The sequence below is a fragment of the Symphalangus syndactylus genome, chromosome 8, assembly GCF_028878055.3.
Source record: "Symphalangus syndactylus isolate Jambi chromosome 8, NHGRI_mSymSyn1-v2.1_pri, whole genome shotgun sequence".
In the NCBI taxonomy this organism is placed as follows: domain Eukaryota; kingdom Metazoa; phylum Chordata; class Mammalia; order Primates; family Hylobatidae; genus Symphalangus; species Symphalangus syndactylus.
The window spans coordinates 137,966,729-137,988,756 of NC_072430.2; the positions used below are offsets into that span (position 1 = coordinate 137,966,729).

The 22,028-nt window shown below is 49.4% G+C and overlaps 1 protein-coding gene across 5 annotated transcripts in view; it reads left to right on the forward strand.

The window, feature by feature from the left end:
• Positions 1 to 22,028, forward strand: part of SAG (S-antigen visual arrestin) — a 53,475-nt gene that overhangs the window by 27,369 nt on the left and 4,078 nt on the right. For 2 of the 5 annotated variants that reach the window (XM_063645299.1, XM_055291046.2), the window contains exons 6-14: positions 1,472 to 1,531; positions 5,647 to 5,723; positions 7,322 to 7,457; positions 8,306 to 8,390; positions 10,424 to 10,496; positions 13,737 to 13,874; positions 17,469 to 17,546; positions 19,557 to 19,580; positions 21,356 to 21,411. In XM_063645299.1, the coding sequence (XP_063501369.1) occupies positions 1,472 to 1,531; positions 5,647 to 5,723; positions 7,322 to 7,457; positions 8,306 to 8,390; positions 10,424 to 10,496; positions 13,737 to 13,874; positions 17,469 to 17,546; positions 19,557 to 19,580; positions 21,356 to 21,411 (727 nt within the window). Of the gene's footprint in view, positions 1 to 1,471; positions 1,532 to 5,646; positions 5,724 to 7,321; positions 7,458 to 8,305; positions 8,391 to 10,423; positions 10,497 to 13,736; positions 13,875 to 17,468; positions 17,547 to 18,658; positions 18,964 to 19,556; positions 19,581 to 21,355; positions 21,865 to 22,028 lie in introns of those variants that run through there. The other 3 variants (XR_010122245.1, XM_055291045.2, XM_063645300.1) reach the window with 3 other exon arrangements.

The window sequence follows — 22,028 nt, forward strand, 5'->3', positions numbered from 1 at the left end:
CATGGATGAATCTTGAATACATTATACTAAATGAAAGGACCCAGACACAAAAAGACAAATACTACATGGTTTCACTTACAGGAGATACCTGGAGTAATCAGACTCATACAGACAGAGACAGAATAGAGTTTCCCACAGGCTGGGGGGTTGCAGGATGGGGAGTGGGGGTTTAATGGGAACAGAGCTTCAGACTGGGATGATGAAGAATGTTCTGGTGTTAGATAGTGGTGATGACTGCAGAATAGTGTGAATGTACTTCATGCCAATGAACCGTACAGTTAAAAGAGCTTAAATGGTAAATTTGATGTTATTCTATGTTTATCACAATTGTTTTACAAAATCACGTTTACAAAAAAGTTATAAGGTCCTGGGTGCTCCCATGTACCTGTGCTGGGAGTTTGAAGTGACATAACCTTTTAGAGACAATATGTCAACATGTATTGAAAGCCTTAAAAAATGTGCTTCTCCGAGGTCAGGAGATTGAGACCATCCTGGCTAACATGGTGAAACCCTGTCTCTACTAAAAATACAGAAAAAAAAAAAAAAAAAAGTTAGCCAGGCGTGGTGGTGGGCACCTGTAGTTCCAGCTACTCAGGAGGCTGAGGCAGGAGAATGGTGTGAACCCGGAAGGCAGAGCTTGCAGTGAGCCGAGATCGTGCCACTGCACTCCAGCCTGGGCGACAGAGCGAGAGTATCTCTCCGAAAAAAAAAAAAAAAAAAAAAAAGTGCTTTTTCTAGCAGTTCAGCTTATGGAATTAATTGGCTAAAACTGATTTATTACAGCATTGTTTATATTTATTACAGCATTGTTTATAAAAAAGAGTAAAGACCACTTCAGTAGCCAGCAAAGGGGACTGGCTACGTCAAATGTATATTATAGAGCCCTAAAAAGGAGGATTCAGAACTGTATTTTATGATGTGGGAAAATGGTCACAATGCTTTCTGAAAAGGGCTAGAATTAATGAAGTGAGTAAACAGACTACAGAACATGATCACTTTGTCCCATTTCTGTAAAACGTCTTCTCACATATACATTTTTAGGCGTGGCCAGGTGCAGTGGCTCACACCTATAATCCCAGCACTTTGAGAGGCCAAGGTGGGTGGATTACTTAAGATCAGGAGTTTGAGACCAGCCTGGGCAACATGGTGAAACCCCATCTCTAGCAAAAATACAAAAATTAGCTGGGCGTGGTGGTGTGTGCCTGTAATCCCAGCTACTCCACTGCACTCCAGCCTGGGCGACAGAGCAAGACTCCATCTCAAAACAAAACATACATATTTATGTGTACAGGCAGGAAATTTTGGGAAGGTTATGTTAGCAACATGTATTTGGGTGTCAGGAGTATAGGTGAATGTGTTTTTTCTTTTTTCTTGCTTATCGTCTTTATTTTCTAATTTTTACATGGTTATATATTACCTATGGAACAGCCCCTTCTGAAATAAATGAATTTTTATTTGTTTCTTTCCACAGTTTCCTGACTACTTGCCCTGTTCAGTGATGTTGCAGCCAGCTCCGCAAGATTCAGGGAAGGTTAGTTCAAGAAGGAATGCCATGGTTTTATGGATTTGTTCATTCCTTCAATAGACTTTTTTCTTTTTTGAAACGGTTTTACTCTGTCACTCATGCTGGGGTGCAGTGGCACGATCTTGGCTCACTGCAACCTCTGCTTTCTGCGCTCAAGCGATTCTCTAGCCTCAGCATCCTGAGTAGCTGGGACTACAGGTGTGTGCCACCATGCCCAGCTAATTTTTGTATTTTGTGTGGAGGCGGGGTTTCACCACGTTGTCCAGGCTGGTCTTAAACTCCTGAGCTCAAGTGATCTGCCTGCCTTGGCCTCCCAAAGCGCTGGGATTACAGGTGTGAGCCACCGCACTGGCTCCTTCAATAGACTTTTTTGTTTTGTTTTGTTTTTTTTAGATGGAGTTTCACTCTTGTTGCCCAGGCTGGAGTGCAATGGCACGATCTCGGCTCACCACAACTTCTGCCTCACGGGTTCAAGCGATTCTTCTGCCTCAGCCTCCCAAGTAGCTGGGATTACAAGCATGGGTCACCATGCCTGGCTAATTTTATATTTTTAGTAGAGACGGGTTTTCTCCATGTTGGTCAGGCTGGTCTCGAGCTCCCGACCTCAGGTGATCTGCCTGCTTTGGCCTCCCAAAGTCCTGGGATTACAGGCGTGAGCCACCGCGTCTGGCCCATTAGACTTTTAAAGATAGCTTTTTATCATGGAAAATTTCAAACATACCCAAAATTAGAGAGACCAGTATAAAGATCCTCCATGAACCCATCACTCATCTTCAGCAGTTATTAACCATGAACATCCTTGTGAACAAAATCACAGAGTCCCGACTCCCATGAGTCTCACACATTAACCAAGAGAACCAGGTAAACCCAAATAACAGGGAACTGCACGGCATGCCAGGTGGCCACAGATGCTGTGGAGGACAGGAGGCTTGTGAGAGACAAGGGGAGTATCTGGTGGGATGTGTGTTGAGGGTGTTTAAAGCCAGCCTCTAATGAGGCAAAGGAGAAAGCCACACTCTCCCAGGGGAGAGCCTTCCAGGTAGAGGGCGCACCTCACCTGGTGTGTTCCGGGGGCAGCGAGGAGGCTGCCTGCTGAGTGAGAGGAGCAAGGGATGAAAGGGAGGCCAAGTGCAGTGGCTCAGGCCTGTCATCCCAGCACTTTGGGAGGCTGAGGTGGGCGGATCAACCCAGGAGTTCAAGACTAGCCTGGGCAACGTGGCGAGACCCCATCTCTACAAAAAATACAAATATTAGCCAGGATTGGTGGCACATGCCTGTAGTCCCAGCTACTTGGGAGGCTGAGGTAGGAGGATCACTTAAGCCCTGGAAGCAGAGGCTGCAGTGAGCTGTGATCATGCCACTGCGCTGCGCTCTAGCCTGGGTGATAGAGTAAGACCCTGTCTCAAAAACAAACAAACAAAAGTGGGAAGCTGAGGTTAGAGTGGAAGGGTTGGTGTGGCCAGATAATGAAGGACCTTGTCGATGTTGTAGAGACTTGCGTTTTTGCCTGAATGAGATGGGAGCCATTGGCAGGCTGTGAATGACAGGCGCTGACTTTCCAAACGGTCACTATGGCCACAGAGTTGAGAACGGAGTTGAATTGGCCAAGCATGTGCTGTGGGGACTGAGGGTGTGTGAGAGAGGAGTGAGCCAGGTGGACGGGGCCCCAGCATGGAAGGAGGCGGTGGGGACAGGAGGAGAGGGAGGTGCCAGGACCCATGGGTTCAGGCCCCATAAGCCACTGGATCTGGGATTCACAGAGTGGCAGGTTCTGTAACTGGATTCTGGGATGGGCAGTGATAGGTGATGACAAGGGCAGTGTTTTTGTTGTGGGGCATCTGACCCGTTAGTGGTTTGTGAAATCAATGTAGTGGATCCAAAATGGCATTTTTAAAAAACAGAATGGAATGGAACGGAATGGAATAGAATAGAACAGGCTGGGCGTGGTGGCTTACACCTGTAATCCCAGCGCTTTGGGAGGCCGAGGCGGGCAGATCACCTGTGGTCAGGAGTTTGAGACCAGCCTGGCCAACATGGCGAAAACCCATCTCTACTAAAAATACAAAAATTAGCCAGGCATAGTGGCGGGTGCCTGTAATCCCAGACAATTGCTTGAACCTGGGAAGCAGAGGTTGCAGTGAGCCGAGATTGTGCCACTGCATTCCAGCCTGGGCATCAGAGCAAGGCTCTGTCTCAAAAAAAAAAAAAAAAAAAAAAATTAGCTAGGCATGGTGGTGCGCTACTCGGGAGGCTGAGGTGGGAGAATCACTCAAACTCGGGAGGCGGAGGTTGCAGTGAGCTGAGATTGCACCACTACACTCCAGCCTGAGCAACAGAGCAAGACTCCATCTAAAAAAAAAAAAAAAAAGAATAGAATAGAACAAAATGGAATGGATTGGAAAACCTCAGAGTATGTCACACATGGCGAAGCTGAATATGGTGTCAGGAGAGTTGTTGCACATGTTTGTGTCTGTTTACCGGGCTGTGTTACAAATCCAGTTTTCAGAACAACTCGAAGCTACTGGTCCAGGAAAACAGGGTAGGGTGTGCGCAGCCAAGATGGGGGAAGATGAGGTGATTACAGAAGAAGGGGGCACAGAACAATGGGGAATGTAATTGGTTGTGTTAGATCTTATAGTGCTCTATAAGAGAGACCCCAAATTCAGATTTTTAAGTGACCTTTCCTGATTTTTACAACACTGTACAGGCCCAACAAAGCACCACCTCTTTCCTGTTCTAGGAGGGGAGCAGGTCTTAGCACAGCTGCAGGGCTTCAGGAAAGGGGATGCACCCTGAGCCCAGGGAGCTTGAGAGAAGTGCCTGAATGCCTGGGGGCCTGGGGCCTTGACAGCTGAGGAGCCGAGGTGGGCGAGCAGAACAGGCGTTGGTGTGGCTGAACAATGGCCGGCTGATGGCAGGGAAGGATGCATGTTTATTTTCCACCTAGAGTTTAGTACTGCTGTGATTCCCTGGTTGCAGAACCGATAAATCCGTGCCTCATATGTCACCATGGACAGAGCTGGCTTCCTGTAATTTTTGCCAGCTCTACTTTCCCCTCCAGGCAGTGGTGGAGGGCAGGCCGGTGCCCTCCTCTGGCTCCCCAATGCCTGTGAACATGCAGAGATGAGGGAGATTACAAAGGGCTTGCACTGGGGGCCAGGGGCTTCACACACTGGGAATTGGGTGAAGGTCACTGGCAGATGCGTTCATTCAACCCACACAATGCTTGAAAGTCTTTTTATTTAATTTAAAAACTAGGAGATTTCACTCCAAATTCCATGTGGAGTTTCTTTTTTAAAAATCGAGCTGGCTGGGAGCGATGGCTCACGCCTATAATCCCAGCACTTTGGGAGGCCAAGGCAGGTGGATCACGAGGTCAGGAGTTTAAGACCAGCCTGGCCAACATAGTGAAACCCCAACTCTACTAAAAATACAAAAATCAGCCGGGTGTGGTGGTGCACGCCTCTAATCCCAGCTACTCAGGAGGCTGAGGCAAGAGAATCGCTTGAACCCGGGAGGCGGAAGTTGTGGTGAGCCAAGATCATGCCACTGCACTCCAGCCTGGGCAACGGAGTGAGACTCTGTCTCCAAAAAAAAAAAAAAAATCGAGCTGCCAGCACTGGGTGCCTTGCTGCCTGGCCACATGAGGCTGCCGCTGAACAGCAGGTGACCATGGGGGTCAGGGTTTCCATACCCTATCAGGGCATTCCTGGACCCCAGCACTGGTCCCGTGAGTGCCTGTACCTCTGGCCCCTGCTGTAGGCAGTGGAAGTCAGTAACATGCATGGGATCACAGTTGGGGACACATAAGTGTGCAAGGTGGTGGGAGGCAAGGACAGCCAGGATGCGAGTGACTCTCCACAGCAGCAGGAGGGCTCATGGGGCAGGCGGATCCCCTCCCTCTGGGGGCTTTGGGCCTATGGCACACTCCTCGCGCTACTGTCATTGTTTTACTGTTAGTATGCTTCCAAATCCCTAAATGGTGCAATCCCGAATAGGACATGGCCAAGACAAAAAGAGATAGTGCCACATCATGTGCCCTGTGTGAGGTGTGGCCCTCTGGCCTGGCACCCAGGGAGGGAGTCACTGATCGCTGCCTGTCTGCTCTCTCTCCCCAACAGTCCTGTGGGGTTGACTTTGAGGTCAAAGCATTCGCCACAGACAGCACTGATGCCGAAGAGGACAAAATCCCCAAGAAGTAAGAGTGTGGTTGCGGAATAGGTGAGGGGTCTGTGGTGTGGGTGGAGAGAAGAGACAGCCTCCACCTTGTCTCTGTGGGACAGACCTCTTCCCATAGGGCTGGCATGGCTGGGGTACCATCTGCATGTGGGATGGAGGTCAAAGGTTGATCATTTTTTGGGAAAAAAAAAAAAAAAAAAAACAAGAAAATGACAGGGCCGTTAGCAACCTCCAGGGCTCACATAAGCCCCGAAAAGCTCCCGGGTTTCCCCTTTGTTTAGGTTTTGTTGTTGTTGTTGTTTGTTTGTTTGTTTTTTGTGGTAAAATGTACACAACATGAAGTTTGCCATTTTAACCACTTTTTTTTCTTTTTTTCTTTTTTTTCTTTTTTTTTTTTTTGAGACGGGAGTCTTGCTCTGTCCCCCAGGCTGGAGTGCAGTGGCGCGATCTCGGCTCACTGCAACCTCCACCTCCCGGGTTCACGCCATTCTCCTGCCTCAGCCTCCCGAGTAGCTGGGACTACAGGCTCCCGCCAACTCACGCAGCTACTTTTTTTTTTTGTATTTTTAGTAGAGACGGGGTTTCACCGTGTTAGCCAGGATGGTCTCGATCTCCTGACCTCATGATCCACCCGCCTCGGCCTCCCAAAGTGCTGGGATTACAGGCTTGAGCCACCGCGCCCGGCCTTTTTTTCTTTTATTTTTTGAAGTGGAGCCTTGCTCTGTTGCCCAGGCTGGAGTGTAATGTGACCTCGGCTCACTGCAACCTCCGCCTCCCAGGTTCAAGCATTTCTCCTGCCTCAGCCTCCTGAGTAGCTGGGATTACAGGCATGTGCCACCATGCCTGGCTAATTTTTTTTGTATTTTTAGTAGAGACGGGGTTTCATCATGTTGTCCAGGCTGGTCTCGAACTCCTGACCTCAAGTGATCCGCCCGCCTTGGCCTCCCAAAGTGCTGGGATTACAGGCGTGAGCCACTGTGCCCGGCCCATTTTAACCACTTTCAAATGTACCATTCAATGGCTTAAGTACATTCTGAATGTTGTGTAGCCGTCACCGCTGTCTATACCCAAAACTTTCCCATTGCCTGAGCAGGAACTCTACAACCATTAGGCCTACTGCTCCATCCCTCCCATTCTCCCACCCCCTGTGCTGTTTTCTTTTTTTACCTAAACAAGATTCCCGCCTGGCCCGTCGCACTGTCTCCTGATGCCCCATGTACACATCCCTGGAGGCGCAGGATAGTGAGCTGCAGTGATGGAGCTAGCATGTATATGGCAGCTATTCCATGAGGCCCTTGATGCCCTCACACCTCAGCCTCGCTGAGAGGAGGCAGATCTGGGAATCCATGGAGCCTAAGGGGCTAAGCTTGGCCCTCGGGATATTGCCTGGCCCCGCAGCTTCCCCCACAGGGAAGGGACCAGAAACCAGACCCCCAGGCTCTTCCACTGTCAGGGCTACCTCAGGCTCTGACCAGTGTCCTTGCCCTCTTCCCATCCACCCTGTCTCCGTGGGGAGCGTTCCTGGAGAATCTCCGTGTGACGGTGGGGAGAGAACAGAGGCCCCCTTGAAGTGGCCTGGGTGCCAATCCCTGGCTTGTCTGTGGCTGTTCCCCGCAGGAGCTCTGTGCGATTACTGATCCGCAAAGTACAGCATGCGCCACTTGAGATGGGTCCCCAGCCCCGAGCTGAGGCGGCCTGGCAGTTCTTCATGTCTGACAAGCCCCTGCACCTTGCGGTCTCTCTCAACAAAGAGGTAACCACCTACCATCACTACTACCCACAGGGCAGCAGGCCTAGGGGCAGGCCCCACAGCCCTCTCTTCACCAGCCTTGCAAGGTGCCTTGCAAGGAAGCTTGTTTCTAGGATAAAGCACCAACATGCGTAAGTGACTGGCCTGTTTTCACAGCCTGGAGCTGGTCAGCATGGTCCTTAGAGGAGGATGGAACTGGCTTGCGTTCCACCCACTGGCTGTCCTGAGGGACTGGGGAAGGAAGGGGCGCTGCTTTTCACATACCTGCCCCCGAGCTGTCCTTGCCCTCTCCACCTCCATGGGCCTTGTTCACCCATGGAGCATCAATAGCTGGTATCCCAAATTCTTCACTTCCTGGGAAATTTAAGTTTCGCAGAAACCATGTGGGATGGCGGTGTCACCTGTGATGTCATCTCTTAGGGGTGTCATGGTGGGAAAAGGTGAGAGCTGCTGGCCGAGGCTGGCTCTGGTTCCTCTGGTCAGCAGTCAGCCGTGTGTGCACCGTGTGTGTGTACACGTGTGTGGGTGTGCCCAGGGGCTGGGCTACACAGGCTCTGCTGGGCGGGATGCCAGCACTTGGCTTTCCCAGTGGTTTCCTTTCACTTCACTCATCCTGCCCCCATAACCTCCTGACCCCCGGCCTCCTCCATTCCCCTCCCCAGCTTCCCACAGATGGGTGGAATGTGTTTCAGGCCCTTCCTTAGAAGAAACGTATTGCTATCACTTCATCTTCCTTAAATTCTGCTGCTTTTATTCCAGTGAAAGGGATTGAGATGAATCTAGAAAGCTGTGAGATTAAAGACACCACCACATCTGTTCTCTTCTTCTGACCTATCTGCTGACTTTTCTAGATCTATTTCCATGGGGAGCCCATCCCTGTGACCGTGACTGTCACCAATAACACAGAGAAGACCGTGAAGAAGATTAAAGCATTCGGTAGGACTTTCTTCTCAAAAGTAGAGGGCAGAGTCTTCTAGAATTTCTGATCCTGTTTCCTGAGGGGTCACTTCTCTGGTCTGATAAGGCCCTTCTGGGTCCTTGGAACTGGCTACTTGTCTGTGCTGTCATAGGCAGCAGGACTGTGGAGGGAGAAAGGCCTTACAGCTCATCTCATTCAACTTCCTGCCCACTTACGGCTGGCTTTTGTCTTGGAACAAAATTCCTGACAACTGATCTCTTTCCATGGTTATGCCTTCCTGGAGGGGCCCCACAGTGCTCATCGTTGTTGACAGGTGCAGCACATTGTCATGGGTGAGGCCTAGTTTGTGGACTCAGGCTGTGGGCTCTGTGATCCCAGCTGGCATCCGCAGCAGGGGCTCCTTGTCTACCTTCCCAGGCTTTGTGTGGCTCTAAGGAGAGGTCCCACGTGGAAGCACTTTGTAAATGGTGAAGTGTGACTGTCTCGGCTCAAATGGTCATCATGTCATGGCTGACCTTCCCATATCCTACAGGGGAGGCACCTTCTGCCTGCTGTTCCCACACATTAACTAAGCTCAAAGGGCATCAAAGCACAGGGGGTCTTATATGATGGTCTTATGTGGCACTTTCATGAGAAAGACATTATGGAATGACCTGTGAAGGTAACCTCTAAGTTCAGTTTTTAACTCAAACATTCGATGACCAAGACAAAGTTAGACTTATACATCTTGGGGTGACTGTCCCAGGGCCCAGGACTGCGGATGTGGAACTTCCAGTCCTAAAATGGGCTATTCTGGGCAAGCCAGGGTGAGCAGTGGCCCTAGGTGTCATATACCACTTTTCCCTGTGAGTCATCACAGATGAGGGTCAGGAATCCTGATGCATGCAGACTAAGAAATTCTAGACTTTTCTTTCCTTCCTTCCTTCCTTCCTTCCTTCCTTCCTTCCTTCCTTCCTTCCTTTCACAGAGTCTCCCTCTGTCACCCAGTCTGGAGTGCAGTGGTGTGATCTCGGCTCACTGCAACCTCCACCTCCTGGGTTCAAACCATTCTCCTGCCTCAGCCTCCCAAGTAGCTGGGATTACAGGCGTGCACCAATTTTGCCTGGCTAATTTTGTATTTTTGGTAGAGACGGGGGTTTCGTCATGTTGGCCAGGCTGGTCTCAAACCCCTGACCTCAGGTGATCCATCCGCCTCAGCCTCCCAAAGTGCTGGGATTACCAGCGTGAGCCACTGCACCCAGATAGCTGTTAACGCTTTTAAAACAAAATATTAATTGCTTTCTATAGGCTGGGCACTGTGCTGCATGCCTTGCACAAATTGTTTCTTTATCCTCAAACTTTGGCCGGGTGCAGTGGCTCACGCCTGTAATCCCAGCACTTTGGGAGGCCGAGGTGGGAGGATCCCTTGAGCCCAGGAGTTCAAGCCCAGCCTGGGCAATATATGGAGACCCTGCCTTTATTTTTAAAAAAATCCTCAAACTTAATTTTAAAGGTGATTAAAAGTCATCTTTTTAATCATCACAATGTCCCTATGAGTTAGATGCAATTATTACCCCTATTTTACTGATGGGGAAACTGAAGCTTAGAATAGCTAAATAATTCACCCCACAGTTAGTGGCTCAGCCAAGACTGACACCCAAACAGCCTGGCTCCAGGTCCACCTTCCTATGCACCATGTTCCACCCACCAGCCAGTCCTGTGCTGCCTCTAGCTAGTCTCTTGGAGGCCAGGAAGGACAATGTTCATGAAGTAAGATGGAGGATGTTAGATGGGGCTGAGCATGGGAAAGGAGGGATCTCCCAGGAGGTGCAGCTTTAGGGCACTGGGCCGTGGGTGGGAGTTGATACAGAGCAGGTTATGGGTGACCAGAAATGGCCTGGAGACAGGACTTCAAAACCTTGAAGCTGAGGGCTGAGAAAGCCTAGCCTGGGAAGTGGAGGGAAACCATCATCAGAGAGGAGAGACCAGTGTGTACTCTGGGAGGCCGCAGGGAACGTGCATGTGTGGGGGGACCAGTGCTGACCACCTGACTCCCGTCTTACCCTTGCAGTGGAACAGGTGGCCAATGTGGTTCTCTACTCGAGTGATTATTACGTCAAGCCTGTGGCTATGGAGGAAGCGCAGTGAGTAGCTGGTGGGGTTTCCGTTTCCCGGGCGTCTCAGCCTTCTGTGTCAAGTTTCTCGCCGTTTATTGCTGAAGAAGGAACTAGAATGTTCAGCTAGCTCGCCAGCCTTCCACTTCCTTCCTCTTTCTCCTTTCGCGGGCTGTACAGAAAGGTAGCATCTTAGCTCTGCATCTACCACGCCCCTCTGTGCCCATCTTACAGGAGTTCTGAGGATTAATCCAAGCCAAAGAATGATGCAGAGGAGAGAAATAAAGACAGAAATGTTACCACAGGATCAGCTGGCTTTTTCTATTTATCCTTGGAATGAATTGTTAGGAATTTGATACTATTTCCGCCTCCCAGAAGATGGTCAAATGAACTGTCAGCCCAGGCTAGGATTCTCTATCTTTTGATCTCAAATTGAAATCTTTTATCAGTGACAACTGGATTAGAATATATCCATTCTTAGCCGGTTGTTGTGAATGACTTTTCCTCTTTGTTAGAATCAAAAACAAATGAGAATCCTGCCATGATTCCTTTATGCTGGCCTGAGAGACCTGCCCAGCTTTGCTGTGTGCCACAAAGTCAAATAGATTCATTTAATACATGGCTTGGGGTGGGGGGTGCTGATCCCCCACCTCCAGCCCCTGAGAGGATAGCTCGACCAGGTCGTAACTCTTTGCCTTGATGGCATGTTCTAAGCACCGTTGTATGTAAAAAATTTTAGCAGGGTTAGAGGAAGGTTAGGGTAGGGGAGTGATGAAAGACAAACTGATTCCTTAAGATAATATAAGGTAATAGATATATTTTTTTGAGATGGAGTCTCATTCTGTTGCCCAGGCTGGAGTGCAGTGGTGAGATCTTGGCTCACTACAACCTCCACCTCCCAGGTTCAAGCCATTCTCCTGACTCAGTCTCCCAAGTAGCTGGGATTATAGGTGCCCACCACCACACCCGGCTGATTTTGTATTTTTTTTTTTTTTTTTGAGACAGTTTTGCTCTTGTTACCCAAGCTGGAGTGCAATGGCACGATCTTGGCTCACTGCAACCTCTGCCTCCCGGGTTCAAGTTATTCTCCTGCCTCAGCCTCCTGAGTAGCTGGGATTACAGGCGCACGTCACCACCCCTGGCTAATTTTTTGTATTTTTAGTAGAAATGGGGTTTCACCATGTTAGCCAGGCTGGTCTCGAACTCCTGATCTCAGGTGATCTGCCCACCTCGGCCTCCCAAAGTGCTGGGATTACAGGCGTGAGCCACCGTGCCTGGCTGATTTTGTATTTTTAGTAGAGACAGGGTTTCACCTGTTGGCCAGGCTGGTCTCAAACTCCTGACCTCAGGTGACCTGCCCGCCTCAGCCTCCCAAAGTGCTGGAATTACAGGCGTGAGCCACCACACCTGGCCTATACAGGAATATTTAAAAGGCAACTTTAGGAGAAACTTACTGTTACTCAAAACAGATTCAACCTTTAGGTCTACAAGGGAGGGAGACAGGAAAGAACTGCTACTCATTGCCTTCTTTCTGCCAAGCCTGGACTCTGTTCTGCCTTTAGGGGATCCTCGCACATCCCTGTGCCCTGGGGGGTCTTGGCCCTGGTTCACCTTTCCGCATGTGCTCAGCAGCATCGGAGCAAAGGGTCCTGGCTGAGTTTTCCCCTAATATGTATTCCATCACCTGGTCCACTTTCAAAGTGTTGGGTGCATTTTGGGTCAAAGATTCCCAGGAAACTGGAAAGCATCCCGAAGTCCCCCAAAAGCTGGAGGAGCCTGGGAACTGGACTGGACCATGCTGACAAGTCTCAGGCTAGAGGCCACTCAGAAAGCTGCAGAGCGGGAGCCATCGTCCCAGAGCCCTGTGGCTTATGGGGCTTTGGTGGGCAGGCTTCCACGGAACCATTTCAGACCTGACTCCTAAGCTGCTCCCCACCATCCAAACCCACATCCTGAAGCTCTGGGGAGTGGCCCCAGGGCCTTGGCATAGTCCTTTGGCAAGCTCTGCACAAACACGAAAAGTCCATCCTCTGAGCCCAACCCCAAGGGCCCTCTTCCTATTCCAGCCATCTTTACAATACTGTTTCTGCTTTTTTCAATGCCCAAATTATGCTCATTAAGAGAGGTTCCACCAGGACCCAGATGGTAGGATGTGGGCCACCTTGGGCTCTGGCAGATTTCTGTAAAGAGCTTCCTGTAGACACTGGAGGCAGGATAGGGGACAGCTGCTTTTACCTATCCAGGGAAACTTGATTAGGGAAAGGAAGTCCTTTCCCAGAGGGGCAGTTCAGACTTCCAGCTGTCTCAGGACAGCCTTAGAATGGTCCTGATGCTGGCCACACCCCACCTTGTCCTGGCTAGGCACAGGATGGAAGGTGTGCTGCCGGCATGAATGGGCTCTGCCGTCAGATAGTGTGCAGCCACGTGACTGTGGGCACACTTCCCATCTGGAAAATGGGGATCTTGGGAGCACCCTTGGTATGGGGTTGATGAGGGTAAGGTGAGAGTTTTGAGGACAGGCCTTAGCACTAGGCCTGGCACACAGCATGCACATGAGTGGAGGAGCCAACTCTCCAGCCGCAGAGGCTGCTTCGTGATCCTGGCCATGCTGCCATGTGTCTGCCTGGAGAAACACACATTGCTGTGTCCCCAGCTTGATCCCAGACCCGCCTGTTGGCACAGGGTCCCTGCCATCTGTCAGATGTTGAGAAATCTATACCCCGACTGATGATGAAGAAGATCCAGTAGAGAAAGAGCATGTGCTGCTTTGGACCTAAGCTAGTCGGTCTGTGTGATCCACAAATTGTGGGTCCCTGCGTTGCCCCTCTAGACAACTTACTACACAGTCACACTGTGACCCCCTTATAGTGACAGTTTTTGGTGACAAGAGCCTTTCTGGTCTGGACTTGCTGACACCAACCAGAAGGTTCTGCAGGCCACCGTGTGGTTCACAAAGTCTCAGGAGGAGACTGTGGTCTCTGACTCTTGAGCCAGTTGGTCTCATTAACTCCATAGAACATTCTAGAAATTCAGCAATTCAGAATAGGCTGAGTTGCTTGAAGAAATATCCTCCTGTTGCTGCCAGCCCACCCTGAGATTCACAAGCACTGTTCTGCTTCTCGTAAGGCAAGTTCCTAGGCACCTGAACCCCTCTTCCCAGGAGGTCCATCAGGGGATGTGGATCCTGGAAAATGCCTAATGTCAAACAGGGCTCATGGGGTCCCTGGCAGCTTTGATGATTATAAATCTCCTCTGTTCTTCTTCCTCTAGAGAAAAAGTGCTGCCAAACAGCACTTTGACCAAGACGCTGACGCTGCTGCCCTTGCTGGCTAACAATCGAGAAAGGAGAGGCATTGCCCTGGATGGGAAAATCAAGCATGAGGACACGAACCTTGCCTCTAGCACCATGTGAGTCCTGGAGGCTCAGGGAATAAGCCCTGGCAGGGAGGGCTGAAGCTGGTCTGCTCCCCTTCACATCACCCCGCTGGGCTCGCAGGTGCGCATGTGCAGCATGGCGGCCTAGCCTGTGTAGTGTGGAGTGCGTACCTAGGGGCCCACACAAGGATCCCACTCTCACCCCTGGTGAGGTGGGGGTTACACCCGTGGGTCCTGGAGACAGCTGTGCGCTAACCTCAGCTCTGCTGCTGACCCTGGGAAAATGCCTTGAGTTCTCTGAGAACCTCAGTTTTCCTGTCTGTAAAGTGGGGGCGATAATAGTTCAAGTCTCATAGAGTGGTTATAAGGATTCAGTGAGACAATCCATGTAAAGCGTGGGGACTGACACACTGAGAGTGCTCCAGGAATGTCAGCTACTGTTTTTAGAAGCATCACTAGCTAGTGTAGTTCCCTAAGCATGTAAACTGAGTAATGCTCTTGGCTGTATTCATTCATTCATTCATTCATTCGTCCATTTCCATCAGGAATTGTGAAGAACAGGAAGTCCTAATGACTTTAGATATCCATTAAACTTCAATGAAATTAAGTACTGATCTGCTGCCCCTGACTCAGAGGATGACGGGCTGAATTTGGGCAGCAGATCTAGCGAAGACTGTACAGTGAAGTTCCCAAGTCAGTGTCCACTGTCCTTCCAAGCCATGCTTTTGTGCTTCCCTTCCCAGGAGCGTGTCTGTTGGTGAACTCTGAGAGTTTTGGGTTGGAGCCAAAACCCAGGCTCAAGGCCCACTCACTGCCACCTCCCCATGTGATGTGCTGGGGGTTCCCTCTGTGGCCCCAGTAGACCACCTCTGAGGTGATGCCAACTGGATTGTTTGACCCCATGACCCCGATGCTCAGTAGCTCACACTCTCTGAGACCAAGAGTGGGGAACAGTGAACAACTGGCAGAAAGCAGGTAGAAGTCAAAGGATTTTCTGAGGATAACTGGCCAAGTTACTGTGTTAGATTCTAAAGCACATTCGTGAAGCTCCGGGAGAGAGAATATCAGGGAAACCGAGAGCCTAGATCAACGTATTCAAGGGCGTAGGAATCATAAGATGAATGATGATGGCTCACCGCACTGTGGGAATGTTTCATGGTGTGTGGACTAGTTTCTGAACATGTACGACTCGGCTGGGCACGGTAGTTCACACCTGTAATCCCAGCACTTTGGGAGGCTGAGGTGGGTGGATCACTGAGGTGGGCGGATCAGGAGTTGGAGACCATCCTGGCCAACACGGTGAAACCCCATCTCTACTAAAAATACAAAAATTAGCCAGGCGTGGTGGCGGGTGCGTAATCCCAGCTACTCGAGAGACTGAGACAGGAGAATCGCTTGAACCCGGGAGGTGGAGGTTGTGGTGAGCCAAGATCGTGCCATGGCACTCCAGCCTGGTGACAGAGCAAGACTCCATCTCAGGAAACAACAACAATGAAAAAACATTTATGACTCTCCACACCTCCATGAGGAAGGTATATTTATATGCATTTTATGGATAAGGAAATTGAGGTTGAGCTAGAATGAAAGACTTATCCAAGGTCACTGAATCAGTTAATAGCAGAGCAAAGTCCACTCCACAGCAAATCTCCCAGCCCAGGAAGATGCCAGGGGCTCTCGCTTGCAGGGTGTTCTCAAGCATGTGGCAGAGCGTGTTCTGTTCAGCAGCTGCTCGGCCCCATTCAGCACAAGTAGAGTTAATCCCAGCTGGGAGCAGTAGCTCACACCTGTAATCCCAGCACTTTAGAAGGCCAGGGTGGGCGAATTGCTTGAGCCCAGGAGTTTGAGACCAGCCTGGGCAACATGGTGAAAACCCATATCCACAAAAAATTAAAACATTAGCTGGGCATGGTGGCACGTGCCTGTAGTCCCAGCTATTTGAGAGGCTGAGGCGAGAGGATTGCTTGAGCCCAGGAGGTCGAGGCTACAGTGACCTATGATCATGCCATTGCACTCCAGCCTGGGTGATAAAATGAGACCCTGTCTCAAAAAAGAAAAAAAAAAGTCAATCCCAGCAAAGCGGGGGATCTCAAGCTCATACCCCCTTTTCTCCCTTTGGAGGCATCCTCTCTTCACCAGGTACTTGGCCGTACTCCACAAGTTCAGATAAAGATATTCTGCCCTCTTTTTAAAAATTATTTTTATTTTTTTGAGACAAGGTCTCACTCTGTCACCCAGGCTGGAGTGCATAGCACAATCTTGGCTCACTGCAATCTCCGCCTTCCGGGTTCAAGGGATTCTCCTGGCTCAGCCTCCTGAGTAGCTGGGATTAGAGGCTTCCACCACTACACCTGGCTAATTTTGTACTTTCAATAGAGATGGGGTTTTACTATGTTGTCCAGGCTGGTCTTGAACTTCCTGAACTCAAGCGATCTGCCCGCCTCGGTCTCCCAAAGTGCTGAGATTAAAGGTGTGAGCCACCGCGTCCGTCTATTCTGTCCTCTTTTAAAGGAGCTCCAGACACCAGTGAGCCGAAGGAGCTCCCTGGGGAGCACTGTGGTCCTGGAACCACGTGCCTGAGACACCTCCCCTCAGAGGCTCCCGAGCTGACGTCTTCTTCCAGGCCCAGTACCAGCTGGCTGCTGCCCCAACTCTTTCCAGAGCTGCTGCATCCTCCACTGCCTTCTGCCTGTAGCCTTCAGGTTTCTTGGTCTTTTTTTCTATCATTATTTACATGATTTTTGTTAGCATTTCATGATTTTTTTCACACCTTAATTCTTGTTCTTAGACATCCTGCAGTACTCATGTCTTCCGCGTTGGATCTCACGCGATAAGCATCCGTGACAAAATGCCCAGCACGGTGCCTGCCAGATAGTAGGACTTCAGTACATATTAGTGGGATCTGGAATGACATTCCTGTCAAGGAATGTCACATTACACTGTCTTTGGGGACACATCTGAGGGTCTCGCCCATCCTGCTCATTCACTTAAACATTGACAGCTCTCACTTGGTGCCAGGTCTGATGCTGGGTGCTGGGGACACACAGCTGGCTATCTTGGAAGGCAGGAGAGAAGGAGGGGGCATTCTGGTGTAGGGTTGTGTTGGCAAGGCTGGCGCGGGGGGCGCTGGGACACAGCTGGGGGTGAAGTACCAAAGGCAGGCCAGGGCAGCGCATGGGCCGCTTCTGAGGCTGAACCTGCAAGTGGCCACAGAGCTCAGAGAAGGGGCCTGGCACGTGGGAGATGAGTTGCTGAGATAATCCAGGCAGGCAAAGCTTGCTGGAGGACTCGGGGACTTGCAGTTTTGGCAAGTGGTAGGAGGGAGTTGCCGAGGAGGATGACCGGGGGATGTGCATCTATAGAGGTCCAGCACGGAGAAGGGGTTGCACGCTCTGCCCTCTGGGAACTTCTAGAGGAGAAGACACAGGAATTCCTCCAGTGCATGCAAGGAGTCCCCACACCCACTCCCCAAGTACACGAACTTCTAGGACTTTGGAAGCTCAGTGAGTTCACCAGTCCCTGGAGAACCTCCATGACGGCGTGCCTGCCTGGAACAGAAAGGCTGCCCATCCGCTCTTCACCCTCCTCTGCTCTCCATCATCCTTCTCCTTTTCCTTTCTGTTTGGGCAGCATTAAGGAGGGCATAGACCGGACCGTCCTGGGGATCCTGGTGTCTTACCAGATCAAGGTGAAGCTCACAGTGTCAGGGTAAGTGTCCCGGCACTAACCCTTGGGCTGCTCTGTCCTGGTCTTAGATGGTCTGAACTTTTCCTTTCCTGAATGACTGGGAGACAGAAAGCAAGGAAAGGCCCACAGCTTCTACCAAAAATTACCAAGTAGAGCTTGGGAGAGATTCTGTTTGTCTAGTACCATGCTTCTGTCTGATAAAATGTCAGGTGGGAAAGGGTGGAGAAGCAGACTCTGAAATGTGTGCACTGTTAGCGCCACTTTGCAAAAATACGTGTGCATATGTGCATATGGTGGAAGTCGATGTGCAAGAATGAGGATTAGTCAAATGTTATCCTTCAGAAAAGAATAACTATTGTGAAATAACTCTCAGTAAATCTTCGTGTATTTGCATCTTAGGAGGTATCCATCCATAAAGTGGGGACTTTCCCCTCCCCTCTCACACATGTAATCACAGGGCACAGGAGTCTTCTTTTCATACAAGAGTGCCGGCCGGGCGCGGTGGCTCACGCTTGTAATCCCAGCACTTTGGGAGGCCGAGGCGGGCGGATCACGAGGTCAGGAGATTGAGACCACGGTGAAACCCCGTCTCTACTAAAAATACAAAAAAATTAGCCGGGCGTGGTGGCGGGCGCCTGTAGTCCCAGCTAGTCGGAGAGGCTGAGGCAGGAGATTGGCATGAACCCGGGAGGCGGAGCTTGCAGTGAGCCGAGATTGCGCCACTGCACTCCAGCCTGGGTGACAGAGCGAGACTCCGTCTCAAAAAAAAAAAAAAAAAAAGAGTGCCAATAGCTCAGAGTTTGAAGGGAACAGGTTTCCACTTTCATTTTCATGTGAAGCCAGTTTCTTCCATTTGTTTAATCTTACCAAAAGGGAAAAACTTGAATTCTCATTTTCGTTTCAAGTTCCATTGCCAAAGGCTCTGGCCTTTTACCTGGATGAGCCTTGGGTAATTCTGCCATCAAAGGCAAGTCTGTGCCTAGGTTTCATACTTCTAAGTAGTAAAGAATTGCCTTGAGTAAAATAAGGGTTTAAAAAAAGAGTTTCCCAAATTTCTAACAAAGTAGAACATAGGTCTATTTTGCATTTTTCGTTAGCATAGTGTTTTTTTTTTTTTTTTTTTTTTTCCACAGTGGATAGTGCATAAAAGGATCTAAAAACAGGGTGGAGTTTCTTTTAGCAGTCCAGGAAAGCAACCAGCAGGTATTTCACAATGACCCCTGTGACTTATCTTGAATGTTAGGGCTTGACTTTTTTTTTTTTTTTTTGAGACGTAATCTCACTCTGGAGTGCAGTGGCATGACCTTGGCTCACTGTAATCTCCACCTCCCAGGTTCAAGTGATTCTCCTGCCTCAGCCTCCTGAGTAACTGGGATTACAGGTGCCCACCACCATGCCCGGCTAATTTTTGTATTTTTAGTAGAGACGGGGTTTCACCATGTTAGCCAGGCTGATCTCGAACTTCTGACCTCAAGTGATCTGCCCGCCTCAGCCTCCCAAAGTGCTGGATTACAGGTGTGAGCCACCATGCCCAGTCAACTTTTTTTCTTTGAGACAGAGTCTTATTGTGTCACCCAGGCTGGAGTACAGTGGCATGATCTCAGCTCACTGCAACCTCCACCTCCCAGGTTCAAGCAATTCCCCTGCCTCAGCCTCCTGAGTAGCTAAGATTACAGGTGCCTGCCACCATGCCTGGCTAATTTTTGTATTTTTAGTAGAGATGGGGTTTTATCACATTGGCCAGGCTGGTCTCAAACTCCTGACCTCAAGTGATCTGCCCACCTCTGCCTCCCAAAGTGCTAGGATTACAGGCATGATCCACCATGCCCGGCCTTTTTAAACTAATCATGTTGAGAAAGAGATGAAGTCACAGGTAACGAAGTTGAACATTAAGGGATGGGAAGACCCTGGACATTGTGAGTTCAGGCGCAAGGGCCATGACAGCTGGACTCTGTCCTGCCTCTGAATCATGGGAAAGGGTCGTGTTACCACTGTGACAGTTAACTGCAGGCATTTGTTTGTGTTTTCTAGCTTTCTGGGAGAGCTCACCTCCAGGTAAGCCTGTTCACCTTCCTTGTTTGCTTGTTTCTTGAGATATCAAAGGCAGTAAACCTGGGGCTCCAAAACGGTTTCTGGTGAAAGCTGCTTTCTGGGCAGTTGTGCTCAGAGATGTTAGGAATGATGGTTTGCCTTTGGATGCATCACAGAATCGTGGCTCACAGGGTTTCTTTGGGACCAGATTTCTTTGGGACCACAGCTAGACCTATGCCTGGGTAAGGACACACACATACACACCCAGAGAACTGGCACACTCCACACAGCCAGCGTGTGTGTGTGTGTGTGTGTGGTAAAATACACATAACATAAATTTTACCATTATATTTATTTATTTTTTATTTTTTGAGACGTAGTCTCACTCTGTTGCCCAGGCTGGAATGCACTGATGTGATCTCGGCTCACTGCAACCTCCACTTCCTGGGTTCAAGCAATCTTCCCACCTCAGCCTCCTGAGTAGCTGGGATTACAAGCATGTGCCATGACACCTGGCTAATTTTTGTATTTTTAGTAGAGACGGGGTTTCACCATGTTGGCCAGGCTGGTCTCGAACTCCTGACCTCCAGTGATCATCCTGCCTTGGCCTCCCAAAGTGCTGGGATTACAGATATGAGCCACCACACCTGGCATAAATTTTACCATTTTAACCATTTTATTTTATTTATTTTTTTGAGACGGAGTCTTGCTCTGTTGCCCAGGCTTGAGTGCAGTGGCATCTTGACTCAGTGCAACCTCTGCCTCCTTGGTTCAAGCGATTCTTCTGCCTCAGCATCCTGAGTAGCTGGGATTACAGGGGCACGCCACTATGCCCGACTAAGAGCTGGGATGATGGAGTACATAACCTCAATGCCTGTCTCAAACATTTCTTAGCTTGCTGCTTCTTCGTGCATAATTTAAAAGGCAGCCGTCACTATTTGCAATACCAAAAGGTAGAAACAACCCAACTGTCCACCAACAGATGAATGGGATAAACAAAATGTGGTATATCCATGCAATGGAATATTACTGAGCCATAAAAAGGAATGGAGTACTAGCTACAACATGGATAAACCTTATGCTAATAACACTGTGCTAAGTGAAAGAAACCAATAACAAAAGGCCACGTATCGTATGAATCCATTTACACACAATATCCAGAACAGGCAAATCTATAGAGATAGAGAACAGACTAGTGGTTATGCCAGGGACTATAGGGAGGGAAAATGAGAGTGACTGGTTAATGGGGATGAGATTTTCTTTTTGGGTGATAAAAATGTTCTAGAACTAGATAGTGGTGATGGTTGCATAACAGTGTAAACATATTTAATGCCACCGAATTCTGCACTTTAAAATGGTAAAGGCTGGGCAGGGTGGCTCACGCCTATAATCCTAGTACTTTGAGAGGCAGAGGCAGGTGGATCACTTGAGGTCAGGAGTTCAAGACCAGCCTGGGCAACATGGTGAAACCCCATCTCTACTTTTTAAAAATACAAAAATTAGCCAGGTATGGTGGCATGCATTTGTAGTCCCAGCCACTTGGGAGGCTGAGACAGGAGAATTGCTTGAACCCAGGAGGTGGAGGTTGCAGTGAGCTGAGATTGCACCACTGCACTCCAGCATGGGTGACAGAGCGAGACTCCATCTCAAAAAAAAAAAAAAAAAAAAAAATCCCACTGCATTGTCTTTCAGCTTGGGCCTGGGGATCTTTTGTGAATCTCCGCAGCCATAGGTCTTTGCTATATTACTTGTAATTGTGTGCGTGTGTGTTCACACCAATCTTCATTCTTTGTTTCTAGTGAAGTCGCCACTGAGGTCCCATTCCGCCTCATGCACCCTCAGCCTGAGGACCCAGGTCAGTTATGTCCTTTTTTGGCTTTCTTTAATTATTTACTACTTGCAGATTTATTGTTGATGTATTTCTAGTCTTTCTTGACCACACCTCAGAGCATGGGAGTGGCCAGGTGGAAGAGATTCCATGTCATCTACAAGGCGAATAGTCTCGGGGGAAGGGAGGGCCCATCTGTTCAGCGCTGAGCTGGGTAGATTATCCACCTTCAGCTGGAGTCTGCAGGACGTAGCATCCTTGCTCTTGGACAGGGACAATCTCGTGAGGTTTTATCAAGAATGATTTAACAGCAGAAGCTCTGCTGTCAACAGACCTGGATTTAGAATTAAAGATGATTTAAGTAAAAACTTAATTTGAGAGCACGAGGATTTTGCATTTCATTTGGAAACAAAAGGCCTCATGTTGCATTTGAAAGCATTAACAGACATTTAAAAGAAGATAATTTTTTGTTTTTTTGAGACGGAGTCTCACTCTGTCACCCAGTCTGGAGTGCAGTGGTGTGATCAAGCTTACTACAGCCTCGACCTCCTGGGCTCAAGCCATCCTCCTACCTCAGCCTCTGAAGTAGCTGGAACTACAGGCATACCACCACCCTCAGCTAATGTTTTTGATTTTTAGTAGAG